General features: G+C 41.4%; 1 protein-coding gene across 8 annotated transcripts in view; it reads left to right on the forward strand.

The window, feature by feature from the left end:
• SH3D19 (SH3 domain containing 19) overlaps positions 1-21,964 on the forward strand; it is a 199,596-nt gene that overhangs the window by 163,258 nt on the left and 14,374 nt on the right. For 7 of the 8 annotated variants that reach the window (XM_045998241.1, XM_045998242.1, XM_045998243.1 and 4 more), the window contains 7 exons: positions 2,783-2,890; positions 8,269-8,381; positions 14,013-14,074; positions 15,457-15,721; positions 17,954-18,022; positions 18,190-18,330; positions 21,889-21,961. In XM_045998241.1, the coding sequence (XP_045854197.1) occupies positions 2,783-2,890; positions 8,269-8,381; positions 14,013-14,074; positions 15,457-15,721; positions 17,954-18,022; positions 18,190-18,330; positions 21,889-21,961 (831 nt within the window). The remainder of the gene's footprint in view (positions 1-2,782; positions 2,891-8,268; positions 8,382-14,012; positions 14,075-15,456; positions 15,722-17,953; positions 18,023-18,189; positions 18,331-21,888; positions 21,962-21,964) is intronic. The other variant, XM_045998244.1, reaches the window with a different exon arrangement.

Genomic DNA, 21,964 nt, shown 5'->3' on the forward strand with positions numbered 1-21,964 from the left:
GTGAGAGAGTGTAGGTGGTATTCTGGCTCAGAATATACTATGAGTTGGGAAATAATTGAAGTCATCCCATGCTCAAGATTTTCTTCCTCCTCCTAACCAACCCCCCCCCAAAAAAACCTCAACTAAAAACCTACACTAATAACCAATAGATGATAGGTATCAGAAGAAACTACTAAAGCAGAAATGCCACTTGAAAGGTAGAACACAGTGAACAGTCACCAGCCTTAATCCTTTCCTTGAGTTTTTGGTCCTTTTCCCAACAGAAAACAGACCCCGGATAGAATGGGATGTGACAACCAAGACTGGGGGGAGGGAGAACAGTCAAGTGTCTTCCACAGCTGGGGAAAGGAAGGTGGATCCTTGGAAGTCAGTGGGGTCCAACAAGGGCCAAGGAGGCAGAACAAAGGCAATAGTAGGCAGAGATGAATAGGACGGAAAGATGAACACAAACGAAAGATACTATGTGTCTGTGTTTGAATAAAATGCATACCAGGTTTACATAGGGCCTTCAAATTGTTTCACTTCAGCTAGTATCAACTCAGAATAGATGAACCCTTCAGGGAGGTCACATTCAGGTAATATTTGCAATAATGGGCTTTAAACAAGCGTACATACCCCTTTTTTACCCACTGGCACTGCTGTTTCCCAGACACTGGTGCGTATTATCCAAGTTGGAAGAACTATCAGAATATGTGAAATATAGTTGTTGGAGAGACGGTGGTAGAGAACCCCCCTCCCTCACCTTTGCACTCTTGTTTTACGCTGCATCCTGCTTTCAGTCTGCCCACACCCGAAATCTCTCACCATGCCCTACGTTTTCCTTTTTCAGTAGTACTTCTCACGTGGAGTACCACATGAACTACTCACTATCGTATTTACTGTTCATTACCGCCATCTCCCTACTGGAATGTAAATGCCGTGAGAGCAGGTTGCTTTGCTTTATTCACTGAAGTATTCCCCGCACCTTAGAACAGCATTTGCTTTGTAGCAGACATCCAGTCACTTTTGAGTGAACAAAAGCGAAAAAGCAGATTACAATGCAAGGTATAAAATCCTGGTTTTTTTGTTTATCAAAATACCTACATAACAATACATGTAATATAGTAAAAAATCTGTAGGCAGATCACCAAAGTTTCATTATTACTGGAGGGATGGGATTACAGGAGACTTTGCATCATAGATTTCTTAATGTTCCCCATTTTTATAATAAATACTACTTCTGAAGTAAAAAATGGTATAACAAAATAGAGAATTTTAAAATGTGGTTCGATCTAGAAGGAACTTTGTTTTGTGAGGTTGTAGGTTACAGTGGAAGAAAGTTGTATCATTACAACTTTTTTTCAAGTTTGATATTGTTTTGATAATCCTCAGTTGGTTTCTTGAGCTTAGACAAGACTTTCCTCACTTGTGAGCTAATATGTTTCCATAAAAGGGTCATCTAATGTATTCTTTTTGTCAGTAGCCTAGTAGTAATTGTTCTACCCGGCACGCCACTTGAGGGCCATTCCAAGGTGGTAGATAATAAAATGGGATCGTACTTTACTACAGTATCTCCCCACCTATCACTATTCCTGGCATGTGGTAGACATACACATGGGAGCAAGTGGCTGGTGAGTGAGCAATGATGCCTTTGGTGGCATGGATAATGGTAGGGTTGCCATGAGCTGCGGGGGAAGGGAAGGTCAGGTATCCGGGGGGTGGACGGCCTCTTTATCCTTAGCCCAGCTCTTCATGTGTCCTGAAAATAGCTGGTCAGCAGAAGGTGCTTCTGGAACTAGAGCTCATAATCGGCAGAATGTGAACGCTGTTCATCACAGGAGCTATGGTGTATGTTGTTTTTACAGGGAGTATCTCCCTATAGTGAAGAGTGTAGAACAGGTGCAGAATTACAGCCTCTTGTAGAATTAAAGGCAGAGGCAGCTCAGGGGAGTCTGTGTGCTGCACAGAGTATCCATTATACAGCATTTATTTTATTTTTGCTAATCTAGTATTTTTAGATTTCTTGTCTTTAAGAAATTGTATGGTCATTTCCCCAAAGTACTGAAAAGAATATTTACATTAAAGAAAAAAAAAGACTATTTCTTTCAGTTAAAAAAAAAAAAAAGTTTGGTAATTATGTCTTTGTTTAAAATACTTCCTGTAACCATGTATTGTCAATTTTAAATGAATCTGTTAAATGGAGACGTGCCCAGCCTGGTGTCCTTGCCCCCAAATTAAATATTTGAAGGAAGATGTCTGATTTTATCTCCAGGATAAAACACTTTTCATTTTCACGTTGACTGAAGTGTGGTTTGACTGAACGACTGGCGCTCCTCTGCTGTGCCAGGGATGGTGCTGGGCAGAATGAGGGCCCTCGGTGAGCCCTGTGCATCAGTTTTCAGTCCAGGCACAGGAGTGGGGGGGAGAAAAGACCTCTTTCCTGGGGGATCTGGGAGGCCTCCCAGTAGGGGGGAAATTGGCTCCTCTTTCAATTGCCCCTCATTTTCAGGCGACACTTATAAAATGATTGTACTCCCGTGGAAGATAGCTTCTACATAATTCAAGATTGTCCTGGATATCTCTCATCAGAGAAGAAGAAAAGCCACATGAATTATTTACAGAGCACCAACTTATTTCCTTTCATGAGCTCCGACTTTGTTTTTGTCTCTGCAAACTGAGATTTTGTTTATCCATGAATAGTTTTCCCTGGGGCATGAAAATATGACTCTTTAATTATGAATGAGATTTTTTGTTTGAGTCCGTGTTAACTAAAACATGCAAAATAAACTGTGTTTTTCATTAGATCCCTTTCAGCTCCCCATAAAAACAGAACCAACAAAGGAAAGAGCAGTTCAACCAGTACCCACCAGGAAGCCCACTGTGATTCGAATTCCAGCCAAACCCGGAAAATGTAAGCACTAATCGGCCTTCTTTCTTTGCTTCTCCAGAGCCTGGGAGAAATATATACTAATTTGTCAATGTCTGCTTTTGAAATTTTGTGTGGTCAGCCATTTGCTATTATTTATAGTCAAAGGACATTTGAAAACAAGTTCTTTTTTCACAGTTCTTTAGACAGTTGGTACAGTTAGTATGGATTTCATTTATCTATACCGTGGTCTCTAGGCAGAGAGTAGAAGGAGACTGAAACTTAGAAAAACTGTAGTATCTTGTTAGTGCGTTGGGTAAAGATGGTGGGAAAGTACAGTTGACCCTTGAACAACACAGGTATGAACTGTGTGCGTTCACTTATATGCAGACTTTTTACAGTACAGTACTGTAGAGGTATTTTCTTTATGGCTTTCTTACTTTTTTTTAAAGATTTTATTTATTTGAGAGAGAGAGAGAGAGCAAGCTCAAGTAGGGGTTGCTAGTGGCAGAGGGAGAGGGAGAAACAGGCTTCCTGCTGAGTAGAGAGCCTGATGCGGGGCTCAATCCCAGGACCCTGAGATCATGACCCAAGTCAAAGGCAGACACTCAACTAACTGAGCCGCCCAGGCTCCCCTCTTTATGGTTTTCTTTTTTTTTTTTTTTTTTTTAAAGATTTTATTTATTTATTTGACAAAGAGAGATCACAAGTAGATAGAGGGGCAGGCAGAGAGAGAGAGAGAGGGAAGCAGGCTCCCTGCTGAGCAGGGAGCCCGATGCGGGACTCGATCCCAGGACCCCAGGATCATGACCTGAGCCGAAGGCAGCGGCTTAACCCACTGAGCCACCCAGGCGCCCCTCTTTATGGTTTTCTTAATAACATTTTCTTTTCTCTAGCTTACAGTGTTGTAAGAATACAGTATGTCATATACATAACATACAAAATCTGTGTTCATTGGCTATTTATGGTATCAGTAGGCTATTGGTAATTAAGTTTCAGGAGAGTCAAAAGTTACATGTTGGGAGTGCCCGGGTGGCTCAGTCAGTTAAGTGTCCGCCTTCGGCTCAGGTTGTGATCCCAGGGTCCTGGGATTGGACCCCGCATCAGGCTCCCTGCTCAACAGGTAGTCAGCTTCTCCCTCTCTCTCTGCCCTTCCTCCACTTGTGCTCTGTCAAATAAATAGAATCTTTAAAAAAAAAAAAAGAAGAAGATACATATGGATTTTTGGCTGCACCGGGGTATCAGCACCTCTGACCCTCACGTTGTTCAGATGTCAATTCTGATCGGGCTTTCTGCTCTGCGGACAGCCTGCTTCCTCCTCTCTCTCTCTGTCTGCCTCTGCCTAATTGTAATCTCTGTTTGTCAAATAAATAAATAAAATCTTTAAAAAAAAAATTTAAAAAAAAAGTGATAGCAAATAACGTTGTGTGGGGGCGCCTGGGTGGCTCAGTGGGTTAAGCCGCTGCCTTCGGCTCAGGTCATGGTCTCAGGGTCCTGGGATCGAGTCCCGCATCGGGCTCTCTGCTCGGCGGGGAGCCTGCTTCCCTCTCTCTCTCTCTCTCTCTGCGCCTGCCTCTCTGCCTACTTGTGATCTCTTTCTGTCAAATAAATAAATAAAATCTTAAAAAAAAAAAAAAATAACGTTGTGTGTGTCTGCCTGAATACCATAGTCTAAGTATGTATGAATTATATGAAGAGCAGTAACCAAGAATTATGAAAACATAATGATGTCTAACATTTTTTAAAATCAGTATAACTTTCCATTTTGATATTATTTCCTGCCTTGATTTTTAATGGTACAATAAATGACATTTCCTGTGAGCTTTTATAAGGACTGCAAAGAAATTATTGTAAGAGAGAAGCCAAGAAGGCCAGGCCCATTTATTTTAGACCCTAGAGATGGTTAAAAGTTGTGTGTAAATGTGTGTGTGTACACACACGTGCTTGTGCAGTGGGTTCCAAAGCAGTTCCTGGCATTGCTGGGGCGATCACACAGTTTTCTCTGGGAGTGTCTGCTCTCATTTCATTTCATTCAGTGCCTTTGCATGGTCCAGATGCATCCTTGCCTCTAGCCAGCAGGAGATCCTGCCACTCCGTTGCTCCTGGTAGCAGATCAAGTGTCCCCGTCCTTCACCGGTCTGTAACATCCCCAGCTTATTCTCCAGGCATACCCTGGAATGCCATGAAACCCCTTTAGTTCAGGAGTTTGGTTTTTCTGTAAAAAACTACCCAGAAGGATCATATTGGTTTTGGTCTTTTGAGTGTTTTGTTATTAATTGATGGCTGTAAGCCACATAGAAGATTAAACAGAGTGACTATGAAGAATGAGGAGGAGAAAAAGTCACGGGTACCAAATTCTGGTGGGTTCTTGCTTCTTAGGAGGTTATGTGGTAGGTTAAAGAACTGGTGGTACATTTCTTTTGACAGCATTAGATAGCCCGCAAATCAGTGGGCTATGTAAGTCTCACAGATGATAGTTCAGTGGGTTGTTTGTCTGCTTGCTGTTACCTTGTTAAAATGTACTCTGGATTTTTTTTTTTTTTTTAAGATTTATTTTTTTGACAGAGATTACAAGTAGGCAGAGAGGCAGGCAGAGAGAGAGAGAGAGGAAGCAGGCTCCCAGCCAAGCAGAGAGCCCGATGCGGGGCTCGATCCCAGGACCCTGGGATCATGACCTGAGCCGAATGCAGAGGCTTTAACCCGCTGAGCCACCCAGGCGCCCCTGTACTCTGGATTTTTAACAGGCATAGTGAAATACAATGAGCATAAATACTGCCTGATGCTCATGTAGGTTTTAAGTAATACAGTTTTTACATTTAAGTTTATTCTCCTGTTGCACCAGGGTCCCCAAGATCCCCGGGTTTGACAGTCCCTAGGAGGACTGGCAGGACTTAGCATTATGTTCACAGCTGTGATTTATTACAGCAAAAGTATACAAAACAAAATCAGCAACAGGAAACGGTGCATTGGGGAAAGTCTGGAGGAAACCTGGCACGGGCTTCTAGGTGTTGTCTCCCAGGGGAATCACAAAGGCTCTGCTTAACTCCCCCAGGATCCAGTTGTGACAACACAGGTGAAATGTCAGCTGAGGAAGCTCATTAGACACTCAATACCCAGGGTTTTTATTAGGGGTTGGTCACATAGGCACCTCTGGGAATTTGGGCACATTCCAAAATTCTAGATTCTGAGAAGAAAAGCAGGTATTCAGCATCAACCATATTTTTTCATTTTATCAGTTCTGGGGCTGGTGGGAACCTTCCCCAACTCCCAAATTCCCAGATGCCAGCAAGGACCCACCCTGGAAGCAGGCCTTTCTATGAATAAGCAGTCTCAGACCTGCTACATTCATTCTTGTCTGCATACTTACAAATTGGATTCATAGTCCTAGAATCCTGTAGTGGATATATTGAGGAAGCACCTTTATTTGTTACTCTGACAAAGTTCCAGGAACTTTTCGCAAGTTGGATTCTAACTGCCGTATGTGAGAGAACTGACGTGCCAGTTTCTAGAGCATTATTTCTATTTATATTAAAAACGAGGGGCACCTGGATGGCTCAGTGGGTTAAAGCCGCTGCCTTCGGCTCAGGTCATGATCCCAGGTTCCTGGGATGGAGCTCCACATCGGGCTCTCTGCTCTGCGGGGAGCCTGCTTCCTCTCTCTCTCTGCCTGCTTCTCTGCCTACTTGTGATCTCCATCTGTCAAATAAATAAATAAATAATCTTAAAAAAAAAAACACCAGTTAAACAATTCATATGTGCTGTGGAGGGGGAAAAAAGTTCCTCGGTGTTGGAAGACTTTGGAATGGTCAAGTGAAGAAAGGAAAGCTTTGTGCTGCAAGACTTCTTGGTCTTCTTTAAGCCTGTCAAATCTTTCCCCTTGAGACTTGTTTTTTCTGACTAGGATGTCCTTTTCCCAGATAGGTGCATGGCTCCCTCCTTCACCACTCCTCTGGGTCTTTGTTCAAATGCCACTTTTCTCATTAAGACTTTCTCTGACCACATAATTTGAAATCGGAATTCTCCACCTAGTCCACACACCCATGCCTGATAATCCCTATGTCCCATCCTGCCAGTAAGGTATCTCCTCTCTACTTTCATGTTATTACGACTTTGTACCCTTAATGGTTCGTCACAGCAATACAGCATCCTGAGTGATTTATCATTTCCTTATAAGAATAAGAAAACTATACCAGAGTGAGAGTCTTCAAGATGGCAGCTGAGTTGAAATGTTGCTGTGTGTCTTCATTTCCAGAGCAGCCCTGCTTCTTGCTGAGAATGCTTGTCTGTCTCTCTTTCGTTTCCTAGTAGCTGGCCTGGGTGTTTTCCTGCCTGTAGATAAAATAGGAACCTGACAGATCATCCTCTTGTTTATAGGTGTTTTATGTGAAATGAGAGTAGAGAGTGTTCATTTGAAAAGAAGGGAAAAAAATCCCATCTCCTTTAAGTATCTAAATCCGTGTGAAAGGTGACTTTAGCCTCCTTTAGTATGTTAAGTCGTCCTCTCTCCAAGTGTTTTTGCACACAGATTTTAATTAGCTGTCACTAATTAAATCTGATCTTTTTCTTTTTAGAATATGTTAGGGGGCATATGCTATCACTGACTTAAGGATGTAGTTTGGATGTAAAGATATTGTTTGTTAAAATGAAGGCAATTAAGTCCATTAATCTGGAGCTAATGAATTAGGAAACATTTAATTATTTGGGGGAGGGACGTCTGGATTACACAACTTATTAGGAAGCAACATGCCATATTACAGTGAGCACAGGCTTTAGGGTTCAAAACCCTGGATCTGATAATTACTAGCATGAAGACATTGAATGGCTATTGTCTTCTCAGCTTTGGTTTCTTCCTCTGTAGACTAGGTAAGTTATTACGTAGCGCAGTGCTATCCAATAGGACTTCCTGCAGTGATGGAAATGTTCCAGGACGGTGCTGTCCATGATGGTAACCGATAGCCAGATGTGGCTGCTTTGCGCTTGGCCACTGAGCGAAGGTAGCTTGTTCAGCTGAGGAACTGAATTTTTAATTTTGTTTAAGATGTAAGTTTAAATCACCACATGTGATGACTAGCCAGGGAACTATGCAGATGAAGCACATAGATAGACATCAGTTGGAGAAACATATATCAACAAAAGGCCTTAACTTAGTGCCTGGCACACTGAGGATTCTCAAAAATGCGGGCTGCTACTGTATTTATTCAGTATTATTTTTACTCTGTACAACATTCAGTAAAACTGCCTGATGTCTCCTAACCCATCAGTCTTCTGAGGCTTCCTAGCTCCTTCTCATATACTTCGCTGTCCATTCTTTGTGTGGCTCCCTTAAGATGGCCTTTTTCCTGAGGAAAACAAGCTGCAATCATTTCATCTTTCAGAATCCCCAAAGGCCAGAAATTACTGATGAATTACTGCTATTTTTCCAGGTTTACATGAGGATCCACAAAGCCCACCTCCTCTCCCTACTGAAAAACCTATTGGAAACACTTGCAGTACAGTGTCTGGAAAGCTCAGTACTGTTGACAGAACTAGAAACTTGGTAAGTTGTCCTTATAAATTGTCTTAGATCAAAGACGAAGCTATGCGCTAATTTTAAATTATGATGTCTGAATTATTTTACTGTTGGTCACATAAAGACTTCTATTGCAAACCAGTTCTGAGTCCCAGTACTTATTTAATGTGATGTTCAATGTATTTTTTAAAGATTTTTTTTATTTATTTGACAGAGAGATCACAAGTAGGCAGAGAGGCAGGCAGAGAAGCAGGGGAGGCAGGCTCCCTGCTGAGCAGAGAGCCCGATGCGGGGCTCAATCTCAGGACCCTGGGATCATGACCCAAGCCAAAGGCAGAGGCTTTAACCCACTGAGCCATCCAGGCACCCCTGATGTTCAATGTTTTTAAAATTCTCTTAGAACAAAAGAATTAGGCCAGTTCATTGTACTTCATAAAATAATTTATCCTATACTGTCCTATATTGTCTTTTAAATGGCACTAATAATGAGGAAGTTATTGAAATCTCTGAAAACCTTTAATATTTGTGGAAATAGACTTAGTCATCAGTTTTATTTAAAATGTCCAACTAGTGATGTAATTTTAAGATAATTACCATAAGAATTTGTTCATCTGAAATTTAAGGAAAATAATTTTTTAAATAAAAAATAGTACTTTACCATGTACTTGTGAAACAATGGTAGTTAACAAGTTTTAAATATATATATATATTTTTTTCAATCTCAATACCTTTTCCCCATACTGTTTCTAATTCCCATATGCTAGATTATCTTTTAAGGTTTGTTCCTTAACGAGTATTGGCAAGGATGTGGGGAAAAGTCAACCCTCTTGCACTGTTGGTGGGCATGTAAATTTGTGCAGCCACTGTGGAAAACAGTGTAGAGGTTCCTCAGAAAATAGGAACAGAACTACCATATGATCCAGCATTTCACTTCTAGGTAGTTACCTAAAAAAAAAAAAAATGAAGACAGTAATTCAAAAAGACGTGTGTACCTCTGTGTTCTTCACAGCATTATTATTTACAGTAACCAAGATACGGAAGCAGCAGGGTGCCTGGGTGGCTCAGTTGTTAAGCACCTGCCTTCAGCTCAGGTCATGATTCCAGTGTCTGGGTATCGAGCCCCACATGGGGCTCCCTGCTCAGCGGGAAGCCTGCTTCTCCCTCTTCCACTCCCCCTGTTTGTATTCTCTCTCTCCCTGTGTCTCTCTCTGTCAAGTAAATAAAAAAGGAAAAAAAAAAAAAAAGATGTGGAAGCAGCCTAAGTGTCCATCAATAGATGAATGGGTAAAGAAGATGTGCTGTCTACATACAATGAAATACTACTCAGCCACAAAAAAAGATGAGATCTTGCCATTTGTGACAACATGGATGAACCTAGAGGGTATTAAGCTAAGTGAAATAAGTCAGGCCGAGAAAGACAAGTACTGTATGACTTCATTTATATGTGGGATCTAAAAAGCAACACAAACAACAAAATAGAAACAGACTCATAGATACAGAAAACAAACTGATGGTTGCCAGAGGGGAAGTGGAAGGGTTGGGGGGGTGGGTTAGGATAGATGAAATAGGTGAAGAAGATTAAGAGGTACAGTCTTCTGCTTTTAAAATAAATAAAGATATGGGGGTGTAGTATGCAGCATAGGGAATATGGTCAATAATACTCTAACAACTTTGGGGAGCAGAGTAGAGAGCCCAGATATGGACCTGCAGCTCTATGGGCTACTAACCTTTGACAAAGTAGGAAAAATATCCAGTGGAAAAAAAGACAGTCTCTTCAATAAATGGTGCTGGGAAAATTGGACAGCCACATGCAGGAGAATGAAACTCGACCATTCTCTTAGACCATGCACCAAGATAAACTAAATGGATGAACGACCTCAGAGTGAGGCAGGAATCTATCAAAATCCTCAAAGCAGCAACCTTTTTGACCTCAGCCACAGCAACTTCTTTGAAGACACTCTCCAAGGGCAAAGGAAACAAAAGCAAAATGGACTTTTGGGACTTCATCAAGATAAAAAGCTTCTGCACAGCAAAGGAAACAGTCAACAAAACAAAGAGGCAACCCATGGAATGGGAGAAGATATTTCCAAATGACACTACAGACAAAGGGCTGTTATCCAAGATCTGTAAAGAACTTCTGAAATTCAACACCCAAAAAGTGAATAAGTCAAAAAATGGGCAGAAGACATGAGCAGATACTTCTCCAAAGAAGACGTACTGTGATGACTTTGTATGGGTGACAGAGGGTAACCAGACTTACTGTAGTGCCCGTTATATAACGTCTGTAAACATTAAATCACTGTGTTGTACACCAGAAACGAATACAATGTTATATATTATTCAATAAAAAAATAAAAATTAAAAAACAAAAATAAAAAATTTTTAAGGAACAAATTCTTAATGCCTTTGAACCAAATTTTCAGTTCAAATTTCATAATAGTTCTACTCTGTGCATTAACTATGCTTATTAGACATGCGAACCCATCTAATCATCTAGTGAAAAGATATTTCTTTGAAGGAGACATTAAATTGAATTAGCCAATATCAAGTTAATGAGATTTTCCTGTAGGCTGAACTAAAATTTAGTGATCATTTGCATTTTCAAAGTACTTGGTAATAAATTTTTATTAAAACTGGGCCAAGAAAGCCCAAAAGGGGATGATAGGGTCCCTATAATACTGTTGTTGAATAGGAGAAAATCCCAAATTTCCATGGAGGAAAATTTACTTGAGAAGGTTACTGGCTTCTACTCTAAAGGGTTGTAAAGGAGAGTGAGAGGATGATGAGCAGGCATATACCTCATTCAGGAAGTCGTGTAATGGACTTTCGTAAACCATAAAGCTCTATTAAAGTATTAGGTATTATTACATTTGGTGTTAAGCGGACCACGAAGCAACTCCCACATTTTAGAAAAACAAGAAGAGGAAGTTAGAATAAACTGGACCATCTGGAGAGGTACTATAATCACAATTGTACCTCACGTGAACAGGAAAATCCTGTCCTACACTGTTTACAAAGGAAGACCAAGCATTCTGTGCTGTGTTATAATCAATCCATACCACGAGAGAGAAACTGGGTCTGAAGCAAGAAGAGAGAAGAAACAGACCACAAGGGAAAGGAATCAGCTAAAGTCACACATACAGAATTCCAGGGCCAGGAAGTCCAATCTATGCCTGAGAAATACCTTTTGTTTGAAAATTACAGTTACTGAATGAACAGTAGACCAGAGACCATAAAGCCTTCAGGTATCGGGGAGGATCCCTAGAAAGACTGTTCTCCCCTTGTAATTACCCGTGGGGATAGGTCTGGTCTTGGCCAGCCATGTCTTCTGATGAGGCGCAGGACGCAAACTCTCTACTATTTCTCCTGCCTTGAGAGCCAGGGAACTTTCCATCTTAGGACAAGACAACTGTTGCAAAATCTCACACTGGAATCTAGGGTAAGGACCATGAGGAGCCCCCGGAGCAGGAACAGGTGCTTCTGTGTGCCCCGTCCTCGCAGCGGGAACTTGGGGCTTCCAGATCTTCTCTGCAGCCAGTGCAGGAGGAGTCAGGAGATCCACCTGGCGTGGTTAGGGAACTCAGGCGGCTGCACAGACGCTGGCGGGGGCCTTCAGGAGCTAAGAAGTGGCCCCACTTCCTGGAGAAAGAAGAGAAGGAGCATCCGTGGAGGCTGCTCAGTAGTTCCGACAGACAAGACTACCCCGGGTCTTTTGAAGTTCTGCAAAAAACTGCGGGATTATTTTGATGTTAGAATGTAAGAAGCCGTTTCAAAGCCGATGCACAAAAAGATGGCATCCACAGGAACAGTACAAGCAGAAAAACCAACGTCTCCAGGAACTAAAATGCCTGTCCAAACACATCAAAAGCCGAAGTGCAGAGAAGTCAGAGCTAAAGAAAAACTACAAAAAAGCAGATACAGAGAGGCTCCAGTTAGGTGTGGAATATTGAAAAGGAGGAAATCGCTAATCAGTAATCTTCCAGAGACTGTTGGCGGAACCAGGCACAAAGCTGGACTTTAGCGAACCGGAGGACAGTGGGCTCTGCGGGAGCCCACTTCTCAGTATCTACAAGGGATGCGGGACACTGCAGTGCCTTCCACCACATGCCTGTGGTTCCTGGCCAGTGGGGGCGCTCCTTCCCCTCCCCGCCTTTTTCTCCTGAGTTAAAATTTTCTGTTAGAAAACTTGAGAAACTCAAAAGATACTTAAGATCCTCCATAAACATAACACCACTGAGAGAAAATCGCAGCTCGTATTTGACACAAGATTAGGATTCTGTGGCAGGTCATTACTAAAGTACATCCCCTATAACTTTATCAGATTTCTCTGTCTGTATTTGTTTAATTTGCCCTTAATTATTAAGGTACCTACCAACTGTAATTTTGAAAAAAAACAGTAAGAGTTCCTGCCTGTCTACTAGATGGTTTTTCTGTTTGTTCGTTTGTTAACCTTAAGATTAACAAAGATAAGAGTGAGTTTTTCAAAGTCATAGCAGTATTCGCCTGTGGGGGAAAATGGGCATTAGTGTATTTATAAGGCATGGATTAGACTGGAATATTGCAGGGTTTATGCGCTGGTGACTCGCCTCACTACATTAACTGAACTCATTAGTGAAACCAGGTTTTAAGGGCAAGCTTAATTTGTTTTTAAAAATGGGATTTTGAAACATACTTAAATGATCACAGTTATTGGCAATTAATCATTTGGTATTTAAGGAAAAGTTAATATTCAGTTCAAATTAAAACACCGTGGAAGTCAATTTTAACTCATTTATCAGGTGAGAAGGAGGAAAACAGTCTAAATTAGCCCAAAGAACCCCAAGCAACTGTTCAATCTCCCTTTAAAAAAAAAAAAAAGGCAGTGTAATTTTAAAGGACGAGCATTTTCCCCTTGTATTGTACTCATGTCCCAATCCTTGGGCTATACCGTGTTTGAAGAACCTGTTGAAACAGCACGGTTTGATTCCTTTACGCTAAAGATATCTCCCTGTTGTTCTCCACGCTTCCAGTTTTTCCCCTCTGCTCTTAGGCACGTACATTCCTGCTCCACCTCTCTTTTCTTTTTCCAGGTATCCCCTTTTGCCCTCTCTTCTTTCTTGGGCCTTTTCTATTCCTCTTCACATACTTGGCTTTCAGGCTATCCCTTAAGCTTCTTCTGTGTTCTTCCTTCTCCTAGTTGAAAAGCCACCACACAAAGTATAAACCATCCAGCAATGTGAGATCTGCCTGTTCGAAGCAAAACAAACTAACCACCACCTCACTTATTATATGTTTAAACCAAGGAGCAGTATAGATTTTATGTGTTGTCATGGGATAAATAGAGGCCATATATATTTTTTAATTCCCCACAGTGCCTGCTTAAATGGCTGCTATATAGGAGTTCAGCAACATCTTTCATACCTGGTGGGTCTGCTGCGTGCGTACCCATGCTGTCCACTCGGTTGCACGGTGGTCCTCCTGCTGGTCTCTCTGTTTTCACTGACATTAGGACTTGAAAACTTAGGTAGGAACAAGTAATGAGTTAATACAGCTTAAGACCAGAAACTCTTGTAGCTGATTTCCACTTAGAGATCTAGCCAGCAGGTTGTCTGTAATTCCTCTCCACAAGCTCCTGTTTCAGATTTACCTTAACTTAAAAGAATTCTCTGATAATTGTAGGAATCTGACCACGTGGGTCAAACAGGAGGCTCTGTGCGAGGACCCCCAAGGTTGCCACCAAGGTAAGTGAAGTGTGGGAAAACATGTAAAAAGTAAATTAAAGGGCTGGCAGGCTGGCTCAGTCAGAAGAGCATGTGACTTTTGATCTCAGGGTCGTGAGTTCGAGCCCCACATTGGGTACAGAGATTATTAAAAAAATAAACTTTTTAAAAAAAGGTAAATTAGAGAAAAACTAATGATTCAAAGACTGGACTCTCTTTTCTGTTATCAAAACTGAGTGTTGGGGCACCTGGGTGGCTTAGTCAGTTAAGTATCTGCCTTCAGCTCAGGTCATGATCTCGGGGTCCTGGGATCCAGCCCCACATTGTGCTCCCACTCAGCAGGGAGTCTGCTTCTCCCTCTGCCCCCTTCATGTTCTCTCTCTCTCCGTCTGTCTCTGATAAATAAGTTCTTTCAAAACAAAACAAAACTGAGTGTCATTGGTCTTAGATCTTTTAGAGATGCATTGAACTCACAAACTCACCCAGAGCACTGGTCTGCTTCCCACGGCAGGTTGTAGGAATCTCTGCTCCTCCTTTCTTTTCACACAATCCCACAACTCCCTAGAACACAGACATGGATCTTTATTTCTTTTCCTCAAATAAACAGTACTGCTTTCTGAACTAAAGCAACTCTACTTCTGGAATGTGTACGTACACACACACACACACACACGCACGCACGCACGAGCGCTCCCTGCTGTGAGAACCAACCTGGATTTGGGAAGTATCTCCAAAAGGAGACAGACTTTGTGAACTCAGGGGTTCCCTGCCCTCCTGAGTTCTAGGGCTCTTTGAACAAAAAGCTAAGATGCTATTGGAAGATGTTACTATGTTGGAAATTATTTTTATCATAGGAGTTAAGGGAAGGCTTTCAAAATAATAGTTGTCCAACCCCATTTGCAGAACTAGGTTGCTTTATATTAATCTAAATTGGGGTTTTAATAATAATTCCTATAACACGAATATTGGGGTTTGATGTTCCTTTTTAATTATGTCTAAGACCCCATAGATATACGTGGTACCTTATTACTAGCTCTCATCTGAGACTTTGGTAGAAAGTGCTTAGTCTTCTGAAGTCATCATGGTGTGTTTCAGAGTAAATGGGGCCTTAGAGAGCTCATGATAGTAAAGCCTTGTTTGTCTGAAACTAATGAATCTCTAGTGCAAGATAAGAGGAAGCTGGAGCATCATGGTATTTCCTCTAATGATAAAATGTTTAATGCAGCAGTCATTTGCTCAAAAATAGCATACCCTGCATGTTTTAGTAAATTATATTACACCAGGAGAAGTGTGTGTGTGTGTGTGTGTGTGTGTGTGTGTGTGTGTGTGTATAATAAGAAAGAGTCAACCAGGACCCTAATATTGATCAAGCACAGACTCACAGCTACCAACTTGACTTTCAGACCTGTAAATGGAAAAGTGATACCAGCTCGACAACCTCCTCACAAGGGAGCCCCTGAGAGACCACCTCCCCCCAAACTTTCTGCAACCAGAGCATCCAGTAAAAAACTGCCTTTTAATCGGTCTTCTTCTGACATGGATCTTCAGAAAAAGCAAAGTAACTTGGCATCTGGACTCTCAAAAGCCAAGAGTCAAGTATTTAGAACTCAAGATCCGGTGCTGCCCCCTCGCCCCAAACCAGGACACCCTCTCTACAGGAAATACATGGTAAATGTACCTTTTAAAAATGTTTCTGGTCAAGAGATTTGTCCTGAAGTACATAAAAGACCTTCCTTAGAAAAAGATGATGAGACAAATGTGGAATTGTCCCTTGAGCACCAAGAAGGCTTGAGATAAGTAGGCCAGAGTGAAACCTAGGTCTTTCCAGCGGGTTTCCTTATTAGAAGAAACACAGGAAGAGGAAGTAGGGCAGACAGAGATTGTAACCTGCTCTCTGGCTTGACCAAACAGAAACTGAAAAACCTGACCCAGTGGGTTATACCGATGGGACTGACTCTGACAGATGTTGTAGTTCATAAGTTGATACAATTTGTATCTTACAGCTACCTTGCCCACAGACTAAAATTCAAATTGCAATAGAAGGGAATTCCTCATTAGGATGGGTGCGTTCTTCCTCACTTTTCCCTTTTCTAAACCTAATTATCATGGCCCCTTTAAGAATCACCGGTTAGAAGTTTTTAATCGATAACCGAGATCGTTGAGGTATTAATTCTGTTCTCTTTGAAGGTTTTTTCCCACGTGACTTTAAGCATTTGTCCATTCCCCACACTTGAAAACAGAGCTGATGTACTGTCTCTACTTTGGTCAGGTTAGCCTGATAAAATGCAAAACAAATAAAAAGGAGGGGAACAGAACTATTTGCACTTTTTAAACAATTATAGGACAGTGGTTTTCAACAAGGACAGTAATTAATAAGTTGATATTCTACATTTCCATCATTTTTCCAGAATCTGTTTCTACCTTAAGCCATTTAGGATTTTCTAGTCCTCCTGAGGGAAGGGTATAGACAGATAAGAAATAGATAAGAAAGAGGTAGTATATTCATTTTCATTTTCATTTAAACTGAGGACATTTTAATGGCTAAAACCCAGAGATGTTCTTCGACTTAAAATAATAAACAGTGGTTGATGTATTGAGTAGTTACTATGAGCCAGATATTGTTTGAAATGCTTTATGCGTATTAAATAACTCATTTATTCCTCACACCAACCCTGTGAAGTAAATACTGTAACGATCTCTGTTGTACCAATGAGGAAAATAAGACACAGGAAGGTTGAGGAATTTGTTCAGGATCACAAAGCCAGTTAATGGTAGAGCCAAGATTGGAACATAGGTCAGCTGGCTCTGAGCCCGTGCTCATAACCATTAAACCATACTACAACAGTAGTGTTACTAGCTGTAAAGTCTGTTTGCTTTGGCCATTCCATGTTCAGAGTCTCATTCAGGAAGAACCGCATTTTGCTTATGGTTCTTAGCATAGCTGTATAATGTCAATAAAACATTTAGATGTCTCAAGTTAATAAATTAAAAATGGGAGTAGAGTAAAATGTCTCATTGTGAAATGATTCTTTAAATCTCTCATTTTTTCCATGGCCACCCTTTCATTAAATTGCTAATCAGGAATCTGGTTACTTCAGGAGCCTGGGACTCTTCACAGAGATCCTGGGAATCGGCACCACTCAGCCCAGCCTTACAGGGCCACACATCCTTGCACTCTTGAGTGTTCGCTCCTGAGTGATCGAAGGGCCCAGGCAGGCTCCTTTATCCTTGTTGGAAGTGAGCTTGTGTGCTCACATTCCCTGGGTATGCCCTTTATATTTTACAGGCCCTCTGACCTGCACTCATGGGCCTGAATTTACCAGAGGCCGGGAACCGAATCCTCTGGCCAGGGTGGGCTGCAGATAGAAAAACAGTGGGGTAGACCAGGAAGTGACTGGGGTCAGGCAGTGAACTAGGTTTAAGTAGACACTTGGTGTCCAAGAGACTAGGAGAAAATGAGATGCAAGGCAGATGGAATCAGTCAGTCAAACACTACAGAGGAGACTCCAGCCCCCTGTCAGCCTTTAGAAGACAATCACTGAGGACCCAGTCCCGACAGAGCTTGAGGTCAGGTGCTGAGCATTGATCCAGATGCCCAGGAGACATGGTGGGCCTCGTCCTGCAGAGCAGAACTTGCAGGTTGTAGTTGTTAAAGGGAACTTGTGGCCACATTAAGCCACCATCCTGTGGGCTCAACTACACCTCCCCAGGGACTGTTGAGGGATCCATGAGAGTGGCAGGCCCCACCAGATCGAGAGCGTGAGGAAGCCGTAGAGCTGAGCTTCTGGAGAAGTTGCACTGTCCGCGCACGTCTGCGCACGTGTGAAATCTCCATGTTAGCAGCAGCTTATAAGGAGGTCATTTGATGGCAAATAATCCTTTTGTGGGTTTGTGTTTAAGCTGTCTGTGCCTCATGGAATTGCCAATGAAGACATTGTCTCCCAAAACCCTGGAGAACTCTCCTGTAAGGTAAAGTAGAGCTCTTTCTTTACTGACTGATAAAAAAAAAATCACTGGCCTCTGTTACTGCTTTACACGTTATTAAATGCTTTAGGCTCCGAAGATTAAAATGTGAAAAAAGTAATAATGTTTTATTAAATAATAATTGCTGCAGAGTGTGGTATTGTGCCTTACAGCGTGGGGACGTACTTGTGATGCTGAAGCAGGCAGAAAATAATTACTTGGAATGCCAAAAGGGAGAAGATACTGGCAGAGTTCACCTGTCTCAGATAAAGATTATCACCCCACTTGATGAACATCTTAGAAGCAGACCAAACGTAAGGAATTAATGCTCTGTGGCCCTCGTATCACACGTGGCAGCACATTTCATAGAACTATTAATTATATCTCATCCTCAGGTTTTTATTAGCACGTTTATCTTAACCAGAGTTAGAAATGGCGGTAGCATTTTATTTCATTTTAAGAATAAATTACTTCTAAAAGACTTGCCACTGCCATGCTAATCACTTTGCTACAGAGAATGACTACCATGTGTTTAGCCTTCTTCATCTCATGATGACTTACAGCAAGCAGGCCGCTCCGTCATTAATTTTCAACTGTGAGAGCTATTTATTTTTGAAATAATGTAAACATGTTTACCAAAGTGCCAGAGATTAGTTTTCTACCAGAATGGGTAATTATTTTTAAGGGGGCCCTATAAATGCTAAGTCTGACATTAAGAAGCACTTCCCCGTAAGATTGAAGCTTAGAGCAAGCCTCATTTCTCTGATCGTAGCTCAGAATAATGAAATGAAATGTAATCCAACAACCTCAAGTCACGGGTAGGCCTAACAAATTTGCGGAGCCTGGGAGAATGCGGTGGTTGTTGAAGGTCATTTGTTTCGCCAGAAAAGTCGCACCGAATGATTTACAGAGATCTGTTTGTAAAAGAGCTTCTTAAGTTATCCGGTTAAGTTTTCACTATCTGGTCGTTAACGTGGCACACATGAAAAATAATAGCCACCTATCACTTAACACAACGGGGTTTATTTGAAATCCAGTCCAATTCTTTCTTCACAGAAGGCAGTTTATCTTTTGAAGTTTTCTAAGAAACGTAAGAGATGGTATTTTGGAGAGCAGAGAAGATATGTGTGAAACTAGTCACCGCTAAGATACTGAAATTCTCAGTTTAGCCCGCATAGCTAGAGTTCTCCTGTTGCTCATTTTCCCTTTGTTTTGATACAGCATTATCCATCTGTCCCAGCTGTCCTCCCTCTCTCAGAACACACCGATGGTTAATAGTGGGAGTTATACTGCCAAAAAGCTTTCCTCGATAAAAAAAAACAAAAGCTCAAAAAAATTAGAAGTTATTCTTCTATAACAGTCCAAAGTTTTTTCCACTTTATTTTTAAAAATATTTCATTTATTTAGGAGAGAGAGTGAGATAGCAAGAGAGAGCAGGAGCGGGTTGGGGAGGGGAGGGAGAAGCAGGCTGCCTGCTGAACAGGGACCCCGATGTAGGGTTCTGTCCCAGGACCCCAGGACCCTCACCCAACTGAGCTACCCAGGAACCCCAGCTTTTTCCACTTGAAACATTACCTCCTTCTCCTTGTACCATAGAATTGAAGACACTCGGCCTCCTTTGGCCAACTACTCGTGATACCAAAATGAAGCCTCCTGTAGACTCTGGGTTCATGGCTTGCATTACATTTTTCAGAAAAATAAAATTTACCTATTTGTAAGCCTAGTTTTAAGGTAAAGATTTCTAAAACTGAGTTCTACTCTCCCCTACCTTAGCAAAAAGAAAATAGTGAACATTATCAGTTGAGGTTGAACGTCTCAGATCATGGTTTCAGTTCACTGTACGTCACCAGGCCGTTCTTTAACCTCTAACTTCATTTTTTTTTTAATGTGGGAAATAGTTGTGATAATGCCACAGAGGTTTCTTTAGAATTGATTTATTGTATGATTCCATTTATATAAAAAGTCCACAAGAGATAAATCCAGACAGTAAACTAGTGGTTGCCTCCGGGCCACGGGGACGGTGCAGGGGGAGTGACTGCTAACCGGGAGACGGTTTCTTTGGGGAGTGATAAAAATGGTCTAAACCTAGACCTAAAAATGGTCTAAATTCTCACTTCGGTGAGAGTTGTACGGTTCTGTGAATTTTCAAACTATGTTCACTTTTTAAAGGGGTGGATTTTGTGGTCCGTGAGTGATATCTCAAAGATGTTTAACCCTTAAAAGAACTAATTAATGCATATTAAGGTGTTTAACCTGGTGAATAGCACATAGTGAGTAAACACTGGATATTAGCATTTTTTATTACTCATTTGTGTCAGCAGTTATAGTCCTATTAGGAAGAGCTTTGGAATATATTCCATGTACCTACCAGATACCCACCCCGATGGCGTGGTCGGAGTCGTACTGACCCCTCGTGGCCAACCCTGTTCCTCTGCCCCTCAGCTGCCAGGCCAGGTCCTTGGCCTCATTGTTGGGGAAATCCTTGCATTGAAGACGGAGAAGGGAAACTAATTGGGAGGCTCAAGTTACTGTCCCACCTCATCTTCCCTCTCAGGCTTGGTAGTGTTCAGATTGTTGGGCCCGTTGAAGATTCTTGTTTGTGTTTGATGTGGGGTAAGCCGCTGACTTCATTTTTCTCCCAGTGGATAGCCATCTAGCCTGACACCATTCACTGAATAGTCATTCCTTTTTCCACAGAGGTAAATCAGAAAAAAATGAAAATCATACAGACACACCTATGATAACTTAAGTGAATTTTTTAAAGCCCCTCCAGACTGCAGATACCTCACAACTCCTTTCCTGAAATTCCCATCATGCTCATTTAGTTAGAGAAAAGCACTGAGTAGCTTCCAAGAAAATATCAGGGTTACTTTGGTAAGTTAGTGTAGTGAGCTGCCATTAACGATCACTGTCTTGGCCTAAATTAGTAGTTATGTTTACCCAACTTGAGAGAATATAGCATGCCTCTGGAGGGCGGCATTTTGATTGAAAGATGAGGTAATAAATCTGCCTTCATTCAGTTCACAAGTTTGTGGGTATTGAAGAGTTTGAAGTTATAACTCCAAATAATATCTTTTCATCAGAATAGATGATGATGATAAGTTATTTGTGTTAAACTAAGAGTAACAACTGCTTGCCAATGAGAAAAGGTCACTCTTCAACTCTACCCTCTCCCCTAGCCAATCTAGGAAGTCGGCTACATGGGTAGAGAGTATTGAATTCTCTTTGCTAATGTACTTAGAATTACTGTTGAATAAACCATTTAGATTAAATAGAAAACCCAGACGAGGCATGAGAGGTAGTGTTGTTGGCCTTCAAATTAAAGAAAGCATTCTGTTAAGTGGTAATAAATGAAATAGATTTTACTTTTTGTGAATTATACTTGTGTGGAAGTCATTAGCTCTTTTCATTATGAAAGGCAAGAGTATAAATTGCAGAGCTTTCTTCTTTTTCCATTTTAATGAAGATTCAACTTTTAAGGCTCTGTTGAAATTTAGTAGTGATCGTAATTTAAGGAAAAAGTGACCTTGGCAAGGTACACAGATCAAAAACCACTACTTCGGAGGAGAATGGTACTAGCTTAAAAAAATAATAATAATAAGTTAATTCCCTTTTATTTTACTCTCTTGGTTTCAAAAAAGTGCTGGGGGATGTTACAATTGAGTTATTTCTCTCCTCCCTTGGCAAGGACACATGCCTTTTCAACTTGATAATGATTCCCTTGTTTGGCTCAGCTGTGTGGTTTGCATCTTGTACTCAGAATGTAATTGTGTCAAGAGGATTCTAATGAGAAAAAAAAAAGGCCTCAGAGTGACTGGCAAATCCAGCATCCATCCTGCACACTTCATTCACAGCCCTGTTTTCTCCCTCAGGATCCAAACCATGCCCAGAAGCCTGTTGACAGTAGTGCCCCTCATGCTGTTGTTCTTCATGATTTTCCAGCAGGTA

Source organism: Meles meles, chromosome 2, assembly GCF_922984935.1.
Source record: "Meles meles chromosome 2, mMelMel3.1 paternal haplotype, whole genome shotgun sequence".
Lineage (NCBI taxonomy): Eukaryota > Metazoa > Chordata > Mammalia > Carnivora > Mustelidae > Meles > Meles meles.